Source organism: Triticum urartu, chromosome 6A (genome assembly GCF_056163025.1).
Source record: "Triticum urartu cultivar PI428250 chromosome 6A, HENAU_Tu73, whole genome shotgun sequence".
NCBI classification, from domain to species: domain Eukaryota; kingdom Viridiplantae; phylum Streptophyta; class Magnoliopsida; order Poales; family Poaceae; genus Triticum; species Triticum urartu.
The window spans coordinates 363,431,622-363,452,819 of NC_141878.1; the positions used below are offsets into that span (position 1 = coordinate 363,431,622).

At 45.9% G+C, this 21,198-nt stretch overlaps 3 protein-coding genes across 3 annotated transcripts; all 3 read left to right on the forward strand.

The window, feature by feature from the left end:
- The first annotated feature begins 11,779 nt into the window (after positions 1-11,779).
- On the forward strand, positions 11,780-12,784 carry LOC147965267 (uncharacterized). Its single transcript, XM_087530380.1, has one exon. The coding sequence runs from the start codon at positions 11,780-11,782 to the stop codon at positions 12,782-12,784; it is 1,005 nt and encodes a 334-aa protein (XP_087386506.1).
- A 2,699-nt stretch (positions 12,785-15,483) lies between these two features.
- LOC125515971 (uncharacterized) lies at positions 15,484-16,242 on the forward strand. Its single transcript, XM_048681448.2, has one exon. It carries the CDS (start codon positions 15,484-15,486, stop codon positions 16,240-16,242), a length of 759 nt encoding a protein of 252 aa, XP_048537405.2.
- Positions 16,243-19,104: 2,862 nt separating this feature from the next.
- Positions 19,105-20,208, forward strand: LOC125515970 (uncharacterized). Its single transcript, XM_048681447.2, has one exon. The coding sequence runs from the start codon at positions 19,105-19,107 to the stop codon at positions 20,206-20,208; it is 1,104 nt and encodes a 367-aa protein (XP_048537404.2).
- Positions 20,209-21,198: the final 990 nt, after the last annotated feature.

The following is a 21,198-nucleotide window of genomic DNA, read 5'->3' on the forward strand; positions in this document are numbered from 1 at the left end:
CCCTTAGTTGTTGAACCTATCTTCATGGTTCGCCCTGCCGCTGAACATCAAGAGCGCCAACTGACTATCCATGAGCCTGCTTCCACAGAGGCTCATGAAGCTGAAGACATTCCAGCAGCTGATCCCACCACTGCTGAAGACATTGGTCACCATGACAATGTTGAAGATGATGTAGTTCTTCCTCAGATCGAGCACAACTTGGTATCATCGCCTGTGCTTACGCACAGCGAACTCATCAGCATTGGTCGTCCTCTGACGCCAATTGCTCAGGATGCATCATGGGCTGATCACCCACAACAACAAGTCACACCACCCCGGCAAGAAGAAGAAGATGACTTTGAGGCCCAGCTAACTCCATCTCCAGAGGCGTCGCCAGCGTTACGCAGGCTTCGCAAAGGACCAAGGTCTCAAGTCCCTCTTTCGAGCGTTCCAGAAGGAGAAGTGCCCCACCAATCTGTTGCACGTCAAGTGTTTCCAGATGCCACTCCTACTGTGAATGTCTCCGAGTCTAAAGCTAGAGCTGCTGAAGACATTCCGGCTGCATCAGCCGACGACACACAAGAAGAAGAACGTGTCCCTACTCCCCCCATTACTGAAGAAGCTGTTCTCGAGGAGAACGTGTCTGTGCCCGACCCTCCAGCTCATCAAGTGGAGGTTGAAAATCTTGAGGCTGCCACCACCAACACAAATGAAGCCAATGATGTTGTCATGGCTGAAGCAAATGTGGAGCCTGCACCAACCAATGTGCCAGAAGTCAGTGAAGCCAATGATGCTACTGCTCCTGCGCCTGCTGCTGGTCCTCAGTTTGACTATCACATTGAGCACAGGCCTCAGGTACAGAAGCCAATACCAAGGTTGCCCAGGTTTCCAGGTCCTGCATCAGCACCCGGATCCTTTAATGTCAACAGCTCCAAAGTAGACAACACCTTCTTCAATAGCTCCAAGAACCCATACTCAAGGGAAAGAATATCTTCTGATCGGTTCTAGAGCTATCCGCAGCGAAGTTATTACTCATGCATTCTGTACAATCAAGGTCGCATTTTCCCTCATATGCGTCTTGACATTGAAGCCATAACTGGTCTGCCTTGTTTGGAAGAAGCTCTGAATTGCTTCAAAGAGTCTGGACTGTTGCCTTTCGTCACCGACCAAGAGCACTGGAACGAAGAGTTGCTGCTCCAATTCTATGCCACTCTTCACATTCATGGCTACAACAGAGATCCAAAGACTTGGGTCCTTGAGTGGATGACCGGCAATGTTCATCACGAAGCCAAAGCCTTTGATATCATTGAGCTCACTGGTCTACCCACTCCTGGAGATCTTTATGAACCTGGTTGTCAGCTTCACAGTGCAGCTATGGAGAGCATCTTTCAGAAGTCTGAACCGAACATGAGTCAGATTCTTAGCATGATGAAGCCTTTGCCTCCAAATGCTGCATACCCTAAGGAGTTCTTTGTTGAAGACCTTGAGTATCTGCCACGCACTATCTATCACATTATCAGGCGAACTCTCTAGCCCATCAAAGGACATTCTCCACATGCAAAGCTGGAAGGTGCAACGAAGACTTTCGTCTTTTATATTCTTCACGGCAAATGCTTCAATGCCCAAGACTTCTTCATCCGCCAACTTGCTGCATCAGGATCTGATCTTTTTGGCTTGAAGTTTTATGCTCCATGGATAATGCGGCTGATCAAACTACACTCAACTGTCTCATATCAGCCCTCTGCTCACAATCATCGGATCTCTCTGCCTGACGTTGATATGTCCGTTGAAGCCATCTATCAAGAGCCTGCCAAGGAGCCTCTTAGTCTTCAGAATGCTGAGCATCAAAGTTTCTCTCAAAACATTGAAGGAGTTGAAGCAGTCACTCGTGTTTATCCTCTGGCTGGTACTACACGTGCACCTCATCGTGCCCTCACTGAAGCCACTGAAAGCACTATTGCCCAACGGCCCAAGAAGCGATCTCGTGTTCTCAATGACCGAGAGCTTCTGGTTGCCCTTCATCAGAAACAGGATATGCATCATGACTGGCTGAAGCGCCAAATGCAAAGCCTCTTGGTGGATGTCAACCGCATTCACAATCTTGCCACCAAGAATGCCTTTGTTGCCCATGAAACCTGTCGGCGTACATGGAAAGGGCTGACGCTTATGTGTTCTGAAGATGATCTTCGGGAGGATGGCTTCTCTGAATGTTTCAAGTTTGACTCCACACCTCCAAGAAGGACTGTGCTGCGACGAACTCCGTCTCTTGAAGACTCTGAGTTCTCTTCCTCCGCGGCAACTGAATGCCAGAGTGATCAAGGACGAAGACGATGCCACTTCACCGCCCCCTACTTCTGCACGCATCGACACTGCCCCGAGTTCGTCTGCACCACCGAACAACACCGACGACCTTGCTGCTTCACCTACTCCTCATGGGAACGAGTAGACGCTCTATGTATTCAAACATTTTTGGTCCTTGCTGACAAAAGGGGAGAAGCATATGAGTTTGATAGTCTTCAAGCGGGTCCATATGGGCGGTTGCTTTATGTTTTGCCTAGTGTTTACAACTCTCGTTTTGATACATTTGGTTCTTTGAGTTGTAACACTTAAACTCGATGGTCGCCTGCTACTTATTTGCTATTCTATGATGCAATGATAAATTCCGCATGTGCGACGATAAATTCCACACTTAGATCATTTTGCAGACGTCCATTTTTCATTATGCATGTCATTATCTTCACATACTTTTCATGCATGATGAATTGTCATCATAAGTTGAAGAGGATCTCCACAAGTACAACCTGCCATGTGCATTTTCATTCCAAAAGCAAATTACTTATATGCACATCTTCAGGGGGGGCCTTGCAACTAATGAAGACAATTCCCTATCCTTTACAATTTCACATATTATATTCTCCGTTGAAAACTTCAACTAGTTTGTCATCAATCACCAAAAAGGGGGAGATTGTAAGTGCATCTAGTGCCACCCCTAGTTGGTTTTGGAGTATTGATGACAAACCTAGTTGAGGGACTAATGTGTTTGTGAGAATTGCAGGATAACACAGGTAGAAGTCCCTCATTGATTCGGTTTTCCTACCAGAGATGACCCCTAAAAATGTATAAAGACATTGAAGTCAAAGGTGGTATGTGAAGACATTCACATTGAAGACTATGACAAGAGAAGACATCGCGTGAAGACTATGGAGCGCAAAGACTTAGCAGTTTCGTCGTTCTGTGTTTTTCTTTGTTGAGTCATAGAAACCACCGTACTGTTAAGTGGGGTCCAAGAGAACCAGTCAGAATGACTGAAGTGATGCTTAACCAAAATCCTATGTCTTCGAGTGAAGACTATGAGAGCAAATCTTGTCCAGAGTTGGATAAGTCAGCTTTGCTTGTAGCCCAAGTAAAGTTGCCATGTGTGTTTGAAATCTGACCGTTGGAACATGTGTCAGTTCCTTAGTGACCCAGGGTCATTTCGGACAAATCAGGTCGGGTTGCCTAGTGGCTATAAATATTCCACCCCCTACAACCATAAACGGTTGGCTGCTCAGAGTTAGAGTATGGCTTTTGTCGTTTGAGAGCAACCCACCTCGAAGCCTTTGAGAGAGAATTCCTTGCGAGGATAAAGCCCTAACCACCCAGAGCCAAAGAGTGTTAGGCATCACTTAAGTCTTCTTGTCTGTGTGATCTGAAGACTTATTACACTTGAGTACTGTGAATCCTCCAGCCGGTTAGGCGTCGCGTTCTGAGCATCCAAGAGTCATTGTGGATCGCCGGTGAACGAAGTCTGTGAAGGTTTGGAAGTCTACCTTGAAGACTTACCAGAGTGATTGGGCGAGGACTGGGTGTCCTTAGCTCAAGGGGAATAAGGTGAAGACGAGGTCTTCTGAGTTGAATCTCAGCCTCCCCAACCAGACGTACAGTTGTCACAGCAACTGGAACTGGTCCAACAAATCGTTGTCTTCAACGAGTCACTGGTTTCATCCTTCCCTTCCCTTTCCTTACTGTTGGTCCTTGTGAAGTCATTGTATGATTGAATTATCTTTTGTCTTCACTGAGTGACTACTTGTTCTGATTGGCTTCACATTATCTTCCTACCTGATCCTTACTGCCTAGCTGCTATTAGTCATTGTGCTTTCACTTCATTGAATACTTGACTATGTTTTGCCTAGTGTAGTCTACCTTCCACTGCATGGTAATAGGTTTATTTCTATCGTTTGTCTTCGAAGCTTACATGTTTTGAAGACTTTCATAAAAATCGTCTATTCACCCCCCCCCCCTCTAGTCGATCACTAGCACTTTCAGTCTCCACACCAGATGCCCGTGTCACTCCGGTAACTCTCGATGAACTTTTTGCCATGCTCAGTAACTTTGATCAACGCATGGCACAGTATCATGGTCCCGGTGGTGGCTTCAAATCATCGGCCAACTCTGCATCCAGAGGAAGCGGTGGTGGCTCTCGCTCGCGTTCATCTTCCCGTGGCAAGGGGAGGTTCGGCTCCAGCGGAAGTGGCTACTCCAACAACTACTTCAACAATTCACGCGGCGGCGGGCGCTCCGGTAACTCCAAAGGGCGCCGTGGTGGTGGCAGTAGTGGTTCCAACCGGTCCCGTCCGGACTTGCCTCGCTGCCAAATTTGTGGCAAGCCTGGCCATACGGCAAAGGACTGTTGGTACCGCTACAAAGAACATGACAGCGACTCCTCACAAGATGAAGAGAAAGTTGCTGCGGCGGCCGATGGCTCCTATGGAATTGACACAAACCGGTATGTTGACAGTGGTGCCATCAACCACATCACCAATGAACTCGAGAAAGTCACCATGAAGGAGAAATATCGTGGCAAAGATCAAATTCATACGGCCAGTGGTGAAGGTATGGGTATAAGTCACATTGGCCACTCAATTTTTAATACCCCTAGTCGTAAAATTCATCTCAAAAGAATCCTGCATGTTCCTAGTGCTCATAAGAATCTTCTCTCCATTCATAGAATTACTATTGATAATCATGTTTTTCTTGAATTTCATCCTTTCTTCTTTTTGATCAAGGATCAGGCCACGAGGAAAGTTCTCTATCGAGGTAGATGTGTTCGAGGGCTCTACCCGTTGATTCCGGAGTTTAGAAGGTTCAATAAACAAGCTTGTGGTGCTATCAAGCTTTCATCCACACGATGGCATGATCGTTTAGGACATGCCTCATTTTCTTTGGTTGAAAAATTACTTAGGAAAAATAAGCTCCCGTTTGTTGGTGAGCGCAATGTTGAAACTATTTGTGATTCATGTCAGTGTGCTAAAAGTCATCAATTACCATATCCCATATCTACTAGTGTCTCCACTAAACCCTTGCAATTGATCTTTTCTGATGTGTGGGGACCGGCCCCCTCCTCTGTTGGTAGACACACGTACTATTTTAGTTTTATCGATGACTATAGCAAATTCTCATGGATCTATCTTCTCAAAAAAAGATCTGATGTGTTTCAAGTTTTTCACAACTTTCAAGCACTCGTTGAAAGAAAGTTTGACAGTAAGATCATTGCTGTCCAATCCGATTGGGGAGGGGAATACGAGAAACTCAATTCCTTCTTCCAAAATATAGGCATATCTCACCAAGTATCATGCCCACACGCTCACCAACAAAATAGGTCAGCCGAACGCAAGCATAGGCACATTGTTGAGGTTGGCTTGGCCCTCCTCGCAGGAGCCTCCATGCCTCTCAAGTTTTGGGATGAGGCCTTTCTAACAGCTGTTCACATCATCAATATGCTTCCTAGTCGTGTCATAAATAATGAAACACCTATGGAACGTCTCCTCCACACGAAACCTGATTACACCTCTCTTCGTGTTTTTGGGTGTGCGTGTTGGCCAAATCTTCGGCCTTACAATCAACGCAAGCTCATGTTTCGCTCAAAACGGTGTGCTTTTCTTGGCTATAGCGCCCAACACAAAGGTGTCAAGTGTCTTGACATCTCCACTGGTAGGGTATATATCTCACGTGATGTTATTTTTGATGAGACAACATTTCCCTTTGTGGATCTTCATCCCAATGCCAGTGCCCTACTCCGCAAGGAAATCTTGCTTTTACCCTATCATCTCTCCGGCTATGATCAAGGGGGTATTACAAATTGTGATGATCATATGTTGACTAACCCTACTAATGGTCTCCATGAGCTTTGTGATGATGCAGAAGAAAACAGTGCAAAAATCATAGAAAATAATGAAGAAAATGGCGCCGCAGACCCTTATTTCATGTGTCCTGGCTCGGGGGACATATCCACCTCGGGATCAGCGCAGGTGCTACAGCCAGGCAGCAGATCTTCCTCGGATCCCGCGCCTGGCAATGATTCTGCCGCGCCAGCCGAAACAGGAGCAGGCAGGCGCGCCGCTGAATCTGCACCAGCCACGCGGCAGAACCTGGTGGGCGGCAGCGCTTCCCCTCGTGCGCGTGACTCCGCGCCTGACAAGCGGCGGGCCGGTACTGGCTCGGGCCGCGTTCAGAGTCAGGCCCAACTGCGTGTGTACACACGTCATGCCGCTACTCGTCAGGCGGACGCAGGGGCAGATTTGCTCAGCCCGGGGCCCAGGCAATCATTGGGCCATGATGACGCCTCCAGGCCCGGATCTTCTACGGTGATATCGGCTTCCACACCACGACCCAGGACCACAGAAGATCCCGCTTCGACATCGCCTGGTGACGCTGCTGTTTCTGGAGGCCCGCGCGGATCCTCCTCGGGATCGGGTGAGGATCAGTTTGATCCAGACCCGGGATCCTCTACGCCGGATCTCTCTACAGAAGCGCCTGCTCCTACTCCTCCACGTCGAACGCGACTACAACAAGGGGTAATTAAACCTGTTGATTATAAACACGTTACAAAATATGGGCTGGTATGTTCTACAGGTGAACCAGGAGAACCCAATACACTTGAGGAAGCTTTGGGTGATGCAAATTGGAGAAAAGCAATGCATGATGAAATCATAGCACTTAAGAAAAATAGAACATGGCACTTGGTTCCTTCACAACGAGGTAAAAATCTTATTGACTGCAAGTGGGTTTTTAGGATTAAAAAGAAAGCTGATGGAACCATTGACCGTTACGAAGCTAGACTCGTTGCAAAGGGTTTTAAACAACGGTATGGTATTGACTATGAGGACACGTTTAGTCCAGTTGTAAAGGCTGCTACTATTCGTCTTGTTTTGTCCATTGCTGTGTCCAGGGGATGGAGTCTACGTCAGCTAGATGTTCAGAACGCGTTCCTCCATGGTGTTCTGGAAGAAGAGGTTTACATGAAACAACCACCTGGGTTTGTAAACACACATGCACCACTTCATGTGTGCAAACTTGACAAGGCGTTGTATGGACTAAAGCAGGCACCAAGAGCATGGTATTCTCGTCTCAGTAAGAAGATTCAAGCACTTGGTTTTGCTCCCTCAAAGTCTGACACGTCATTGTTCATTTATAACAAATCAAGTATATCCATATATGTTCTCATATATGTTGATGATATAATTGTGACAAGCTCATCTGATGAAGCTATAACTGCACTGTTGAAAGATTTGAGTACAGAATTTGCCCTCAAGGATCTAGGAGATCTGCATTATTTTCTTGGTATTGAGGTAAAGCAACACAAGGATGGTCTTCACCTCTCTCAGGAAAAATATGCAACAGACTTGGTAAAAAAGGCTGGTTTACAAAGTTGTAAGCCTGCGCCCACTCCTTTATCCAGCACAGAAAAATTATCTCTTGTTGAAGGAGAGCCCTTGAGTTCAGAAAATGGTACAAAGTACAGAAGTTTGGTAGGTGCACTTCAATACCTAACACTGACTAGACCAGACATTTCCTTTGCTGTTAACAAAGTGTGTCAGTTTGTTCATGCACCTACCACTGTTCATATGACTGCTGCAAAGCGTATAGTAAGATATGTGAAAAATACGCTGAATGTTGGCCTAAATTTCAGCAAGTCATCTTCTACACTTATCAGTGCCTTCTCTGACTCTGATTGGGCTGGTTGTCTAGATGACAGACGTTCAACAAGTGGCTTTGCAGTTTTCTTTGGACCAAATCTGATATCTTGGAGTGCCAGGAAGCAAGCCACAGTTTCAAGATCTAGTACAGAGGCAGAATGCAAAGCATTGGCAAATGCAACAGCAGAGATCATATGGGTGCAGTCAATTTTAAAGGAACTAGGTATGAAAAGCACTAGAGCTCCTTGTTTTTGGTGTGATAATTTAGGTGCTACCTATTTATCAGCAAATCCAGTCTTTCATGCTAGAACTAAACACATTGAGATAGATTTTCACTTTGTTCGAGAAAGAGTTGCAAATAAACTTTTGGATATTCGGTTTATTCACTCTCAAGACCAAGTTGCGGATGGTTTCACTAAAGCTCTACCCACAAGAAGCTTTGAAGACTTCAATCATAATCTCAACTTGACGAAGTTGTGATTAAGGGAGGGTGTCAAACATGAGATATTGCGTGTATGTCAAGGAGTTGCGCCGGTATAAGATCATCCCGTGGAGTAGTTAGTTAGCTAGAATAATATGTAATCTTTATCTTTCTTATCTCTAGTATTCTTTCTCTCCAAGAGATGTATCCCAACAACCTGTACGCGTATCCGGGCTCGCAACCCAGCTATTTAACACGCAACACGTCTGGCCAGGAAAGCTAAGACGTTTACCGCATCGCACAGTGAACTCTTTGATGGAAATCCTTAAAGGGGCTTCGGGACCGAGTCTTAAATTATCCAAAAGTTCAATCTCACCCATCCTATGTGATGATTATCTAGCCACATTCTGTTGCAATATGCTCAGCTGTAGGCTCGCTCACTGAACTGCAAAAGGGCTAGTAAAGAGGACGTTCAAAGATTATTGGACATCATAAGGTCGCGTCTTGCATCATGGTAATCTGCAATGTTAACGCAGAGTGGTCATCCTGTGTTGGTCAAGTCTGTCCTAACCCGCATATAAATCTTCAATCTGATTTCTCTTGATCCTCCTCCTTGGGTGTTCAAGAAAATTGACAAGATTTGCAGGGCCTTCCTTTGGAAGGGCTCTGAAATTGTTGAAGGGCACTGCCCTGCAAAATGGGGGCCTTGGGGTCATTAACCTTACTGGCATTAGTTCTGCAATGAAGCTTCGCCGGGCGTGGATTGCTAGGATTGAACCTGATAAACCTTGGAGGCATTTGGATCTTGTCGCTTCGGTCCCAAACAATATCAAATCCACGCCCAAGGTGGCTGATGGCCTTACTGATGGCCGTTGGTTGAGAGACATCAAGATTAAGTTCACCATTAAAAAAATTATTCAATTGCTTAATATTTGGGATGTCATCAGGGTTAATCCAACTTGATCCATCTCAGGAGAATTGTTGGAGTTGGAGGTTAGAACCTTCCGGTCACTTAACTTCCAAATCAGCATACCGAGCTTTCTCCCAAGGAGTTCCTTTATGTGCCTTTGCAAATGCAATCTGGAAGACGTGGGATCCCCTTTGTTGCAAAATATTTATCTGGCTAGTTATCCGGAAAAGGATCTGGATCGTCGATCGTCTCGCGAGGCGTGGCCTCCCACATAACGTGGAATGTGTTCTTTGTGGCAATTCGCTGGAGGATACTGACCACCTTCTGGTGGGTTGCGCTGTATCGTGCATTTTATGGAGTAAAGTTCTAGATTGGATTGGGCACCCTATGATTTCACCCTCCATCGGTGTGATGCCCATATGTTTTTTAAGCTGGTGCAAAGCGCCTCCAACAATTATCTGATTAAGTTTTTTCGCTGTCGAGAATGGCAATATTGTGTTGAGGGTTCTCTACTGGTATGTCTGAATTTTCTGCCAGTCTCACTTCATTCCTCAACGTGAGGCTGGAGATTGGCACTTTCTATTTGGATATATTGGGCTCCTCTCAGCTCCTGCTGTAGCTTCTGTTCTTACAGTGATCGCGCTCTTGTCATATGGTGGACTGGGGCTAGTTTGAGTTTTCAGGAGATAAACAAAGTGCTCTCGATCTGCTCCTTAATTTCCCTGTCCTCCCTCTGCCCCGGCCACCGACGAGGACCTACCTCGGGGTCCGGCAGGGACAGTGGGGGACGTGTGTGGCCAAAATCATGGATCAGGAGACCCACACCCAGCGGCGGCTCGGGAGCTTCCATACGCCCGAGCTCGCGGCCAAGGAGTACGACCGCTGGTAGGTCCGCTACCACAGCGCGGCGGCCCGACTCAACTTCCACTTCGGCACGGCTCCGGTCCACCTCGTCACGGAGGAGCCGGGGGTGGTGAGCTCGGCTATGGCGCGGGAGGGCTGCGAGGCGAGGGAGCGCCTCGAGGCCGAGGCCGCCGACAGGGCGTACATGCAAGAGCTCTGCCGGCAGCACCTGAAGCTTGTGGAGGCAGAGCGGATGATCTTTGCCAATGGTAGTGGCGAGATTATCGTTATCTCCTCCGACAAGGTCGAAGGCGGCGAGGACGACGGTGCGAAGGGCAGCAAGGATGAGGAGATCAAAGTCGAAGAGTGGAGGAGTGTCTTCCCCGGCGACGAAGACGACGACACCAGCACGGACCCAAATCACGACACACCGTACCTGACGAGGAAGGATTGGCTCAACCTCACATTCGATCGAAAGTACTTTAGTTAAGCTTAATTTAGTTTAAATTTGTGTTTTATATTTGGTTCTGCAAAACTATCTATGTATATGTTTGAATGTGGTTCAAATTGGTTTGAATTTGATCAAATTGAAGTTTACTCCGTTAAGTTTAGGGAATCGGCTAGAAACGGCAAAAAAACAGTAGAGTATATATATACTCTACTAAGGGTTTTACTTTATTAACTTATAGGGGACTGGCTAGAGATGCACTTAGTTGATTGTGCGATTTTGTTAACAGATATGTTTTTTCCTGGAGCTTTTAGCTGTTTGTGCGTTTTGTTGTCCTTTTGTATCCCTCTCCTGTTCTAGTTTGTCTTCTTGCTTTCTCCTATCTATATTATTGTTTTCATTATTTTTTGGAATGTATTTAAAATTCAAAGCATTAAAAAAAGAACTTCAGGAAAATCATGAAATCTATTTAAAATGCATGAACAATGTTTTAGTCTGTGATCTCTTTAAAAATTCATGAACATTCTCTAAAGTTTTGGGAACATTGTTTAATACTCCCTCCGTCTTGTGTAAAAAAACGCTCTTATATTATGGGACGCAGGGAGTATGTACTACTTGTTTTAGAGAAATTGTTTTTGAGAGAATTTATCTTTTTTTTGAGACATTCGAGAGAATTTACAAAAAAAATCTGGCTCAACCCCGGAATGGGCCCATGTATGCGCCTAGGCAGGCTATACCCCGGAATGGGCCGAACCGAGTGCAAAACAAAACAAAAAAGAAAGAAAGAAGGGAAGCAGAGGGCGGCGGGCACACCAAGATTTCGGCGACCACGGAGGGGCGGCGCGTCTCAACTGCCTTATTTCTAGCCATACGGGCGGCCCGGCAACTCAAGCAGTCCACGGGCGCATGGAGCACGAGAGCGGCGGCGACGACTCCGGCGACCATGGCACGGCAACTCCGGTGAGGCTCTCTTGTGGAGTAGTGCGCTCGTCATGGTGGTTCTGCTCCGACTCGGGGTCTAGCTAGGCACTCTGCCATTGCCTATTTGCAATCCGAGCCCGGCTGGGAGTCATGTTAGATCTGTCGCCTCCTCATTGCCCTTCCGTTTCTCTATAAATTTCTTCTCCTCTACTGGCAACCTCGTAACCTCCATCAGAATCAAAAATTCAATCTTTATATCCAGTTATTAGTGCGGGAAGATTGATAGGAGGAGTCGAGGAGACATGTCCAAGCGTCAACACTCGCACCTCGACGGCGACCTCACCGAGAAAAGGCCGCGGCGTGCGCCGAAGAAGCACCTCTACCTAGTGCTGGATGATTGGGACACGGGCTTCAGCATCTACAAGGTTGATGCCGACACTTTGCAAGATACCACCTGCACCAGCGATGTGCAGTTTGGGTTCCCTGACCCTCCCGTCCTCCGGTTTCCCGTGCCAGTATGCCATCTTGGCATGAGCTTCACGGCCTTTGGTCACAGCATCTTCATCGCCACCAACCCACACTGTCCACAGACTCCCATCCTCGTATATGACACCGAGATAGCGGGAATCACCATCGGGCCAAGCCTGCCACGTTCACTGCTTGGTGGCATTGACATCTCTGTGGCCACCGGTGATAAGTTGTATGCATTGACATCTCGCCATGACGGCGAGCAGCACTCTTTTGAGGCCATGTCATGGTCAGCCATGGGAAGCGATGAGCTTGAGGATCCACGGCCAGCCATGGATTGGTCCTGGAAAAGGGTGCCATCGCCACCGCCATTTGCCATGGATGATATAATTTCCTCTTACGTGCTGCACCCGGACGGGCACACCATATTCATGTCTGCACACGACAGTCTTTATCAACATGTTCCAAAGGGTACCTTCTCATTCGACACCAAGCGTTCTGAGTGGAGGTGGCGTGGGGAATGGGCTCTGCCTTTCCAAGGGCAAGGCTACTACGACAGCGAGCTAGGCGCATGGATTGGGCTCCATAAAGACGGGTACATTTGTGCCTGTGAAGTCGCCTCCCGCAGCCGCGAAAGTGCTGTGCAGCCATATTGTAAGATTGCGAAGGAGAAGTTGTTCCTCAAAGTCCCGGAGCGGCGGCTGGCAGCAACAAGGGCCAATCTGCCATGTCATGCAAACAACTTGACAGCCGACACTATGCCGTTTCTAACTGCTGTTTGTTCTTTGTTCGTCCTATCTTTAAGAGGACAGCATATGACCCGTTCTTTCATTTTTTAGCTCACTGGCCATCCGCTGGCAATTTCAGGCTTTATACCAAAAAGAGATCTGCAACAATATTGGAAAGCTTGGGTTCCATCCAATCCTAATTCCTTATGCATGAACATATAAGAAGTGAACCGATACAGAAACTCTTGCTTTTCCTTCTCCATGAACGCAGTCATCGCGTAGGAACCAAGCTCTCCAGAATAGTAACATTAGCTTCTCCCTTGTGTCTTCATCGCACTTCGCTAAGAGGCATTGGAGCCAGTCCCTCCCTGTGTACCTGAATTCTTTCTCTGTGGGTAAAGCCCAAACTTTTCTCATCTCACTCCGGAGAGCTTTAGCTTTTGTGCACGCCACCACTGCATGGAACTCATCTTCATCCTCCTGACCGCAGATGGTACAAGTTGCAATCTTCCCCAAGGTGCGCCTGACTTTAATTTTGATGGTGGCCAGAGAATTTGTTGCAATTCTCCAAGCATTTATCTTTATTTTCTGGGGTATTTTGGACTTCCAAATCAGGTCCCAGCTGCTCCTATTATTTGCTGAGCCTGAAGAGCTAGATGCCTGGGCCTTATCCCTCACTTTGATTTCCTCGGCCAGTTTATACGCACTTCTTATAGAGAAAATACCTGTATTTTCATGATGCCAAGCAATGATGTCCGTAGACCTCCTGGTGGGCAGTTTTATCCTACAGATTGCCTCTGCATCATAAACAGGGAAGATTTGGTGAATGAGTTCTGAATTCCATTCATTGATGTCCGGTTTGATGAGCTGATTCACCCAACGAAGGCGTGAATTCCTTATAAATGTGGCCACCTTTAATCCATTAAGCCTGGGGATCCAATTGTTTCTCTGTATCCTAATTTTCCGGCCATCACCGATCCTCCAAATGACTCCTTCTTTCAGGAGTTCCGGCCCAAATTCAATGCCTCTCCATACCGGCGATGCGTCAGTCGCAAAGACTGTATCTAGTAACTCCCCATTCGGGTAATATTTGGACTTTAGAACCCTAGCACACAGGCTGTTTGGATACTGGAGTAATCTCCATCCTTGCCTCGCAAGCAAAGCCTGGTTAAAGGACAGCATATCACGGAAACCAATTCCACCTCCCCGCTTCGGTTTCACCATTTGTTCCCATGACATCCAGTGCACCTTCCTGTGTCCCTCTTCATCACCCCACCAAAAGTCCCTAATAAGTTTCTCATACTTTTCACAGAAACTTTTGTTCATCTTGAAAATTCTCATTGGGTAGGTGGGTAATGCTTGAGCAACCGAGATTACGTGGACCTCTTTTGCTGCGTGAGACATGTACCTTTCATTCCAATCCGAGCATCTCTTCACAAACCTCTCCATAATAGGTTGAAACTTTTCACCCTTCATCCTACCCTCCGGGGTTGGGAGGCCCAGGTACTTGCTCTCAAAGGATGATGCCACTACCCCTAGTGTATCCTTAATACTTTCCTGGACATGCACTGGACAGTGTTCACTAAACAGTAAGGAACACTTCGCTTGACTCAGTAGCTGCCCCGTGCCTCATTGGAACTTTTCGAGAACCTCCTTTATCACTAAAGCCTCCCCATGTGAAGCTTTAAAAAATAGCAAACTGTCATTAGCAAACAACAAGTTGGAAATCCCTGGGCTTCCCCTAGCCACCTTTATGGGAGTTATTCTTTTAGCTGCAATCTCCTTACGGAGGGCGCTAACTAGTCCATCTGCTACCAGCAGAAACAAATATGGGCTTAGGGGATCACCCTGCCGAAGCCCTCTTGTGGGTATAAAGGATTCAAGGAGTTGGCCATTCCACTTGACAGCATATGACACCGATTTGACACAGCTCATTATCCACCCAATCCATGTTTGGCAGAAGCCCAGTTTGTGCATTGCTCCCTCAAGAAACCTCCAGTCACATCTGTCGTAAGCTTTGGCAAGATCCATTTTGTACGCACAGTGAGTATTCGATCCATTCTTGCTATGTTGGATCTTATGGAAGCACTCGAAGGCAATGGTCGCATTATCGGTAATCATCCTGCCGGGAATGAAGGCGCTCTGCGTCTCTGAGATGATCTCATCCAAAAAAGGCCTTAGTCTGTTTACCAGACATTTTGACACCACCTTGTAAAGTACATTGCATAGGCTGGTCGGTCTATAAACCTTCAGACCTTGTGGATCACTCCCCTTGGGGATGAGACAGATAACCGTATCATTTGTACCTGGTGGCATAATCCTTGACTTAAAGAATTCTTTCACAGCTTGTATAACATCTTCTTGCACTAACTCCCAGTTCCTCTGAAAAAAGCAAGTGAGCTCAATAGGATGGGTCGAGGGCTGTTCTAAAGAAGGCAGGCTATTGGATTGGCTACTGAACCAAAAGGAATTGTTGAAAAACTGATTTCTCAAGAAAACACAATGACACCACCAGCTAAGAAGTCCCCTGTAAGGTATGGGTATGCCTTACCTTACATTTTTATTCATTACATTATTGTGGTCATGCATTTTATTAGCACATATGAAAGCACCTTGGAAGGACTCTACTCAATCTTTATCACTGTTACAGGAACTGCAAGTCAACGGGCTCTAAAGTCCTGAAGTGTAGTGCTAGGAACAAGCTAGGAGTTCCAAGGAGGCTGATTTTTGATGCTCATCACAGGCACCTCAGGTGTGCGGTAGAGATCGAAGACACAGAGAGTTTGTATGATTATTCTTTGAGGTACAAGATGCACGAGTACTGTGAGCTCCCTGGATGTAGAGATGTCCTGAGCTGCGAAGAGGTTGCTGAGATAATGATACCGACCACTCTGAAGTTATCTATGCTTCGTAGCAGAGTGATCTTGATGTGTTCATTTAACAAAGTTGTCAAGCTCCATCATGAACACTTTGCTCTTGCTGGAAACTTTTCCTCGAAGAACTTCCAAATCTATCAAGATGACTCCATCAAGCTTGATGGTCTGGCCGAGGGCGTGATAGTGGAGTACCGTGAGGCTGTTGGGGACCTTGACTACCGCCAATTTGTTCATATGGTTACCGAGGAGGTATTTCATGGTCAGAAGCTACCATTTGATCTGACCGAGTGGCTAAGGATCATGTCCCAGGGAGTGAACGCGTGTGATGGCAGCCTACTCTGTAGTCATATTGACCTGATGGAGCCTTATCAAGGATATGGAAACTTTGTCTCATTGTTTCAGCTGTTCTGGAAAGTCAAAGATACCGCTGGTGGAGAAGATCTTCTGAACTCCTTGGGGCATTACAAAGGATGGAAATCTGAAGGCCTGTGTTGTTCGTTTCTTCGTGATACACTGAACTACGAGGACGATGATGGCCATATATTTGAATATGAAGATGACATAAGAGGCCTTCTGAGGTTGTTGATGAACTCCTTCCCTCACTCAGCAAAAAGCCACTACAGGCTCGCTATCTACCTAATTATGAATGAGTTCTGCAGGTTGCTATCTGATCTTCAAAGGGCATTGCACTAGGGTGGCTACCTCAGTCACCTCTCTGTGAATTACAGCGTCTGAAAGCATCCTACATTGTACTTTTGCACACAGTAAGATTCCGTCATCTGATAGAAGGCCCTCGCAAACTCTGTACATCCACTTGTGTATGACCGCACATGATTCAAGCCATGCTGTAAATCTCAATAGCAGCCTTAGCTCTTCTGCGCCGAGAATGTGCGCTGCAGCAGCAGGTCCTCATCCTTCCATTTCATCATGGACAGGTACAATGCAATGAAAGCTGAAGGCTGGAGACCTGGTGCTCTGTTTGAACACAGCTTGTAACTAGAAAACGGATAGCGATTTGATATTCTTCTTTTCTTTTTGGGCTGTATAGTAGAAATCTTGCCCTTCTTTGAGATGTCCTTGTGGTGGACACTCTACATTTGTGTGTGATGACTGGTGTATGTCATTTACGCTCTTTGGTATGCGGTGGAACATCACCTGAAATCAATATATTATTTCTTTCTGGTGGTTTTGTTGTGAACTTGTTCCTAATGCCATGATAGTGCTTTGTGATGCTGGCGTGGTGGAACTTTATACCCTCTTGACATGTATGCATTTTATTCTGCACTGGAATATCACCTGAAGTGTATTTTCTTTTTCTGTTTGTATTATTTATAATGCCATGATATACCTTTTTGTCTTGATGATTGATTCATGTCAGTTATGCACCGGAGTGTACAACTGCAAAATCACATCATGTCCTCTGCAGCAGAATAAAGAATAAATTATCTTTTCGGTAGATCATCTCTCTCCCTCTCTCTCTCTCTTAGCTTTGCTGTGTAAATGGAAAAGCTATGAAAATTTTCCTTCAGTTAGTGAATTGATTCTCAAAACACAAAAGGGGAGTCAAGACCTGAGGTCAGCTTTAGTTTGACACCAAATGAAGCTGAAAGACTAAGATTCAGATCGATAATGTGGAGCATGTCTCCTTTCGGGCTACGGTCAGACGTGGGTAGGAGCCCTCGGAGATTTCTGCTTCTCTGTTACGTTTGGTGTAATGGAGAAAAGATCACGGTCAGTGAGGGAATCCTCAATGGCAAGTGGATGAGAGGAGTCCAGCGTATCTCCTCTCCTCTTAGGATCACATGGATATCTTCATCACAGTTTCTTTGGTCAGCCTATGATGCTCATTTCTTTCTTTGGTCAGATTCAGAACACCAACAGCCGCAACATTTGGCCCTTCCGAACTGAAGGTAAGATCAGGTTTTCTCTCTGGCTCCTTCAGAACAGACTGTGGACTGCTTAAGCTGGGTTTCAGTCTGCACAGATTTTCCTTCTCCTTTAATGCTTAAGTAGAACTTCTAATATTCCCGTAAAAAAGTTAAAACCACTGTGGTGGCTTCAGCAGAGATTCAGTCTGCACACATAGCTTAAGTTTCTCTTGCGTGAAGACTAAGGTTGGTTTTCATCCTTCTGAAGTCAAGTTTATCTGCACTTGCACATATTCAGAATCTTCAGTAGATTCAGAGATCTACCAGTTTAATCATTTTCTTTACTGAATCTGAAAGTCGATTCATATCAATCGGACAGTCAATACTCAATAATCTACAACTTGAGGCATGGACGAGCTTTCCTCGTTTCTCTCTTCAACGCGCGCACCAAGCCACTCGACTAGAGAATAGAGATCGTGCCGTTGGATGCCAGTGCCGTGCCTCCCCATGTGCGGGGTGGTGTAGTTTCGTTTGTTTTTCTTCTGGTTTTGCTTATACTGGTTCATAATAGATAAACATTTTTCAAAAGAGGATCAATTTTGAAAAATCATGACCATTTTTAAAATTGCAATTTAAAGTATTCACGAGCATTTCTTAAATATTTAATTTTGAAAGAACCATGTACTTTAAACAAATGGTGTACCTCTTTTTTATAACGTAGGAATGTATTATTATTATTATTATTATTTGAATATATTTAAATTCAAATCATTTTAAAAATAAACTTTATAAAATCATGAAAGCTATTTAGAATGCATGAACATTGTTTTAATCCATGAACTCTTAAAAAATTCATGAAAATTTTATAAATTTTGGGTAACATTTTTTAATATGTATTTTCTTGGTGGCTTCGGCCGGTAATATGTAGTCCCTCCCTAAAGAAATATAATAGCGTTTAGATCACTATTTTTACAGAGGAATTATTTGTTTTAGCGAAGTATATTTAAAGAAAATTTTATCTTTTTTGAGGATCTTTTAGAGAATTTATCTTATTTTTTAGCAAATTTAGAGATTTTTTTTGAGAATTTATATTTTTTGAGAACTTTATTTTTTGAGGATCTTTTAGAGAATTTATCCCTTTATCTTATTTTTTGAGATTTACAATGGAGGCGTCTGAAGAAAGAATAGCAGACGCGCAAAGTAGCCCTCAAAAGAAAAAAAAAAGCAGACGCGCAAAGAAAGGAGGGGAAGCAGAGGAGGGCCGGAGCGCCGCCGGCCACATCAACATTCCGGCGACCCCGGGCGCGGCGGCAACGACTCCGGCGACGACGGCGCGGTAACTCCGGTAACTCCTGGCTGTCCTGTAGGGGGTTCCCATTGCCGGGAGTTGGATTAGTCATTTCGTGCTTCTGCTCCGACTCGGGGTCTAGGTCGGGAGTTCTATCTGCAATCCGAGCGCGGCCGGGAGTTGGATTAGTCACTCCAATCCGAGGCCCCGCTTCATAAATAAGGGGAGGGGTTCCAAGACCTATAAGTAACACACCATTGCCAGGTTAGATAGATAGATCTGGATCCCCATTGTCGTCTCCTTGCCCTTCCGGCTCGTTTCTTCTCCTGTACTGGCGACCTCGTAACCACCAGAACAAAAAAAATCAATCTTTAGGGCCGGAAGATCCATTGCAGAAGCATGCCTAAGCGTCAGCACTTGCACCTCGACGGTGACCGCACCGGAAAAAGGCCGCGGCGTGCGCCGAAGAAGCACCTCTACCTGGTGTTGGATGATTGGGACACGGGCTTCAGCATCTACAAGGTTGATGCCGACACTTTGCAAGATACCTGCACCAGCGACATGCGGTTAGGGTTCCCTGGCCCTCCTGTCCTCCGGTTTCCTGTGCCAGTACGCCATCTTGGCATGAGCTTCACGGCCTTTGGTAACAGCATCTTCATCGCCACCAACCCACACTGTCCACAGACTCCCATCCTCGTATATGATACCGAGATAGCGGGAATCACCATCGGGCCAAGCCTACCACGTTCACTGCTTGGCGGCATTGACATCTCTGTGGCCGCCGGTGATAAGTTGTATGCATTGACATCTCGCCATGACGGCGAGCAGCACTCTTTTGAGGCCATGTCTTGGGCAGCCACGGGAAGCGATGAGCTTGAGGATCCACGGCCAGCCATGGATTGGTCCTGGAAAAGGGTGCCATCGCCACCGCCATTTGCCATGGATGATATAATTTCCTCTTATGCGCTGCACCCGGATGGGCACACCATATTCATGTCTGCACACGACAGTCTTTATCAACATGTTCCAAAGGGTACCTTCTCATTTGACACCAAGCGTTCTGAGTGGAGGTGGCATGGGGAATGGGCACTACCTTTCCAAGGACAAGGCTACTACGACAGCGAGCTAGACGCATGGGTTGGGCTCCGTAAAGACGGGTACATTTGTGCCTGTGAAGTCGCCTCCCGCAGCCGCGAAAGTGCTGTGCAGCCATATTGTAAGATTGCGAAGGAGAAGTTGTTCCTCAAAGTCCCGGAGCGGCGGCTGGCAGCAATAAGGGCCACTCTCGCGTACATGGGCAACAGCAACTTTTGCCTTGTCGATTGTGTGCAGCGCGACGGAGTGGAGCCTACATGCATCGTCGATTTTTGCGTGCTCCATATGAGCACGTTTGGGCTTAAGTATGATCACAGGGGAGAGCTGCAAACCACGCGCCACTGCTCTAGCTCTTGTGTAGTGTCCAAGCATATCCTGTCCTTTTCTCCTGTAGTGTTCTGGATGTAATTAAGAAGTGTTTTGCTTGTTTTATGCAAGACCTGCTGTGTAATCTTGATGTAAACTGCTGTGATATGTGGCACTACTATGAAGAGAAATAAAAAGAAGTTGGTTCCCTTTTGCAATTTTCTTGAACCTGAGCCCAGAGATGGTCACATCACATGTTTCAAGAACTAGAAGCGGTGTACTTTTGCTGCTTGCAATATCACGATTGACAGGGATTACAAAAGGTGGTGCAACTAAAGAAGTGTTTATTCATTTTTTTCCTCCAAAGATTAGATAATCCTGTATCTAACTGCCATGATCACTCTTTCGCAACTAAGAGTCTAAGATCCCCATGTCTAGTCACTATATCTTATTTCAGGATTAGTGGCAGGGAAGTGTCTAGTCATCTCTCCTCAGGTAGTCATCAGAAAAACAATGGCAGGGAAGCAGGATTAATGGCATGGATAGATAGGTAGAATAAACCTTGAACGCAATACCTGTGTTATACGTGACTAACATTTTTTATCAAGTCCTCATGTACTACCTTATATGTTCATGCATAAGGAATTAGGATTGGATGGAACCCAAGCTTTCCAATATTGTTGCAGATCTCTTTTTGGTATAAAGCCTGAAATTGCCAGCGGATGGCCAGTGAGCTAAAAAATGAAAGAACGGGTCATATGCTCTCCTCTTAAAGATAGGACGAACAAAGAACAAAAAGCAGTTAGAAACGGCATAGTGTCGGCTGTCAAGTTGTTTGCATGACATGGCAGATTGATTTAAATGCAGTAACAACTTAACAATGGCCTTGGGCATAAGTTATTCTGGAGGAACAGTAGACCAGGAAGCATCCTTTCTTGCAACTTATAACCCTTTTTTCTATTAGCCCATAAGATAGAACCACACACCAAAAGATATAACAGCATCCGCCTCCAGGTTAGAAATAGCTTCATCCAGAATGTCAGCCCGTCAAGTAAGAGCATCTGAGCATTTGAGAAGGGCATTTTAACTCTT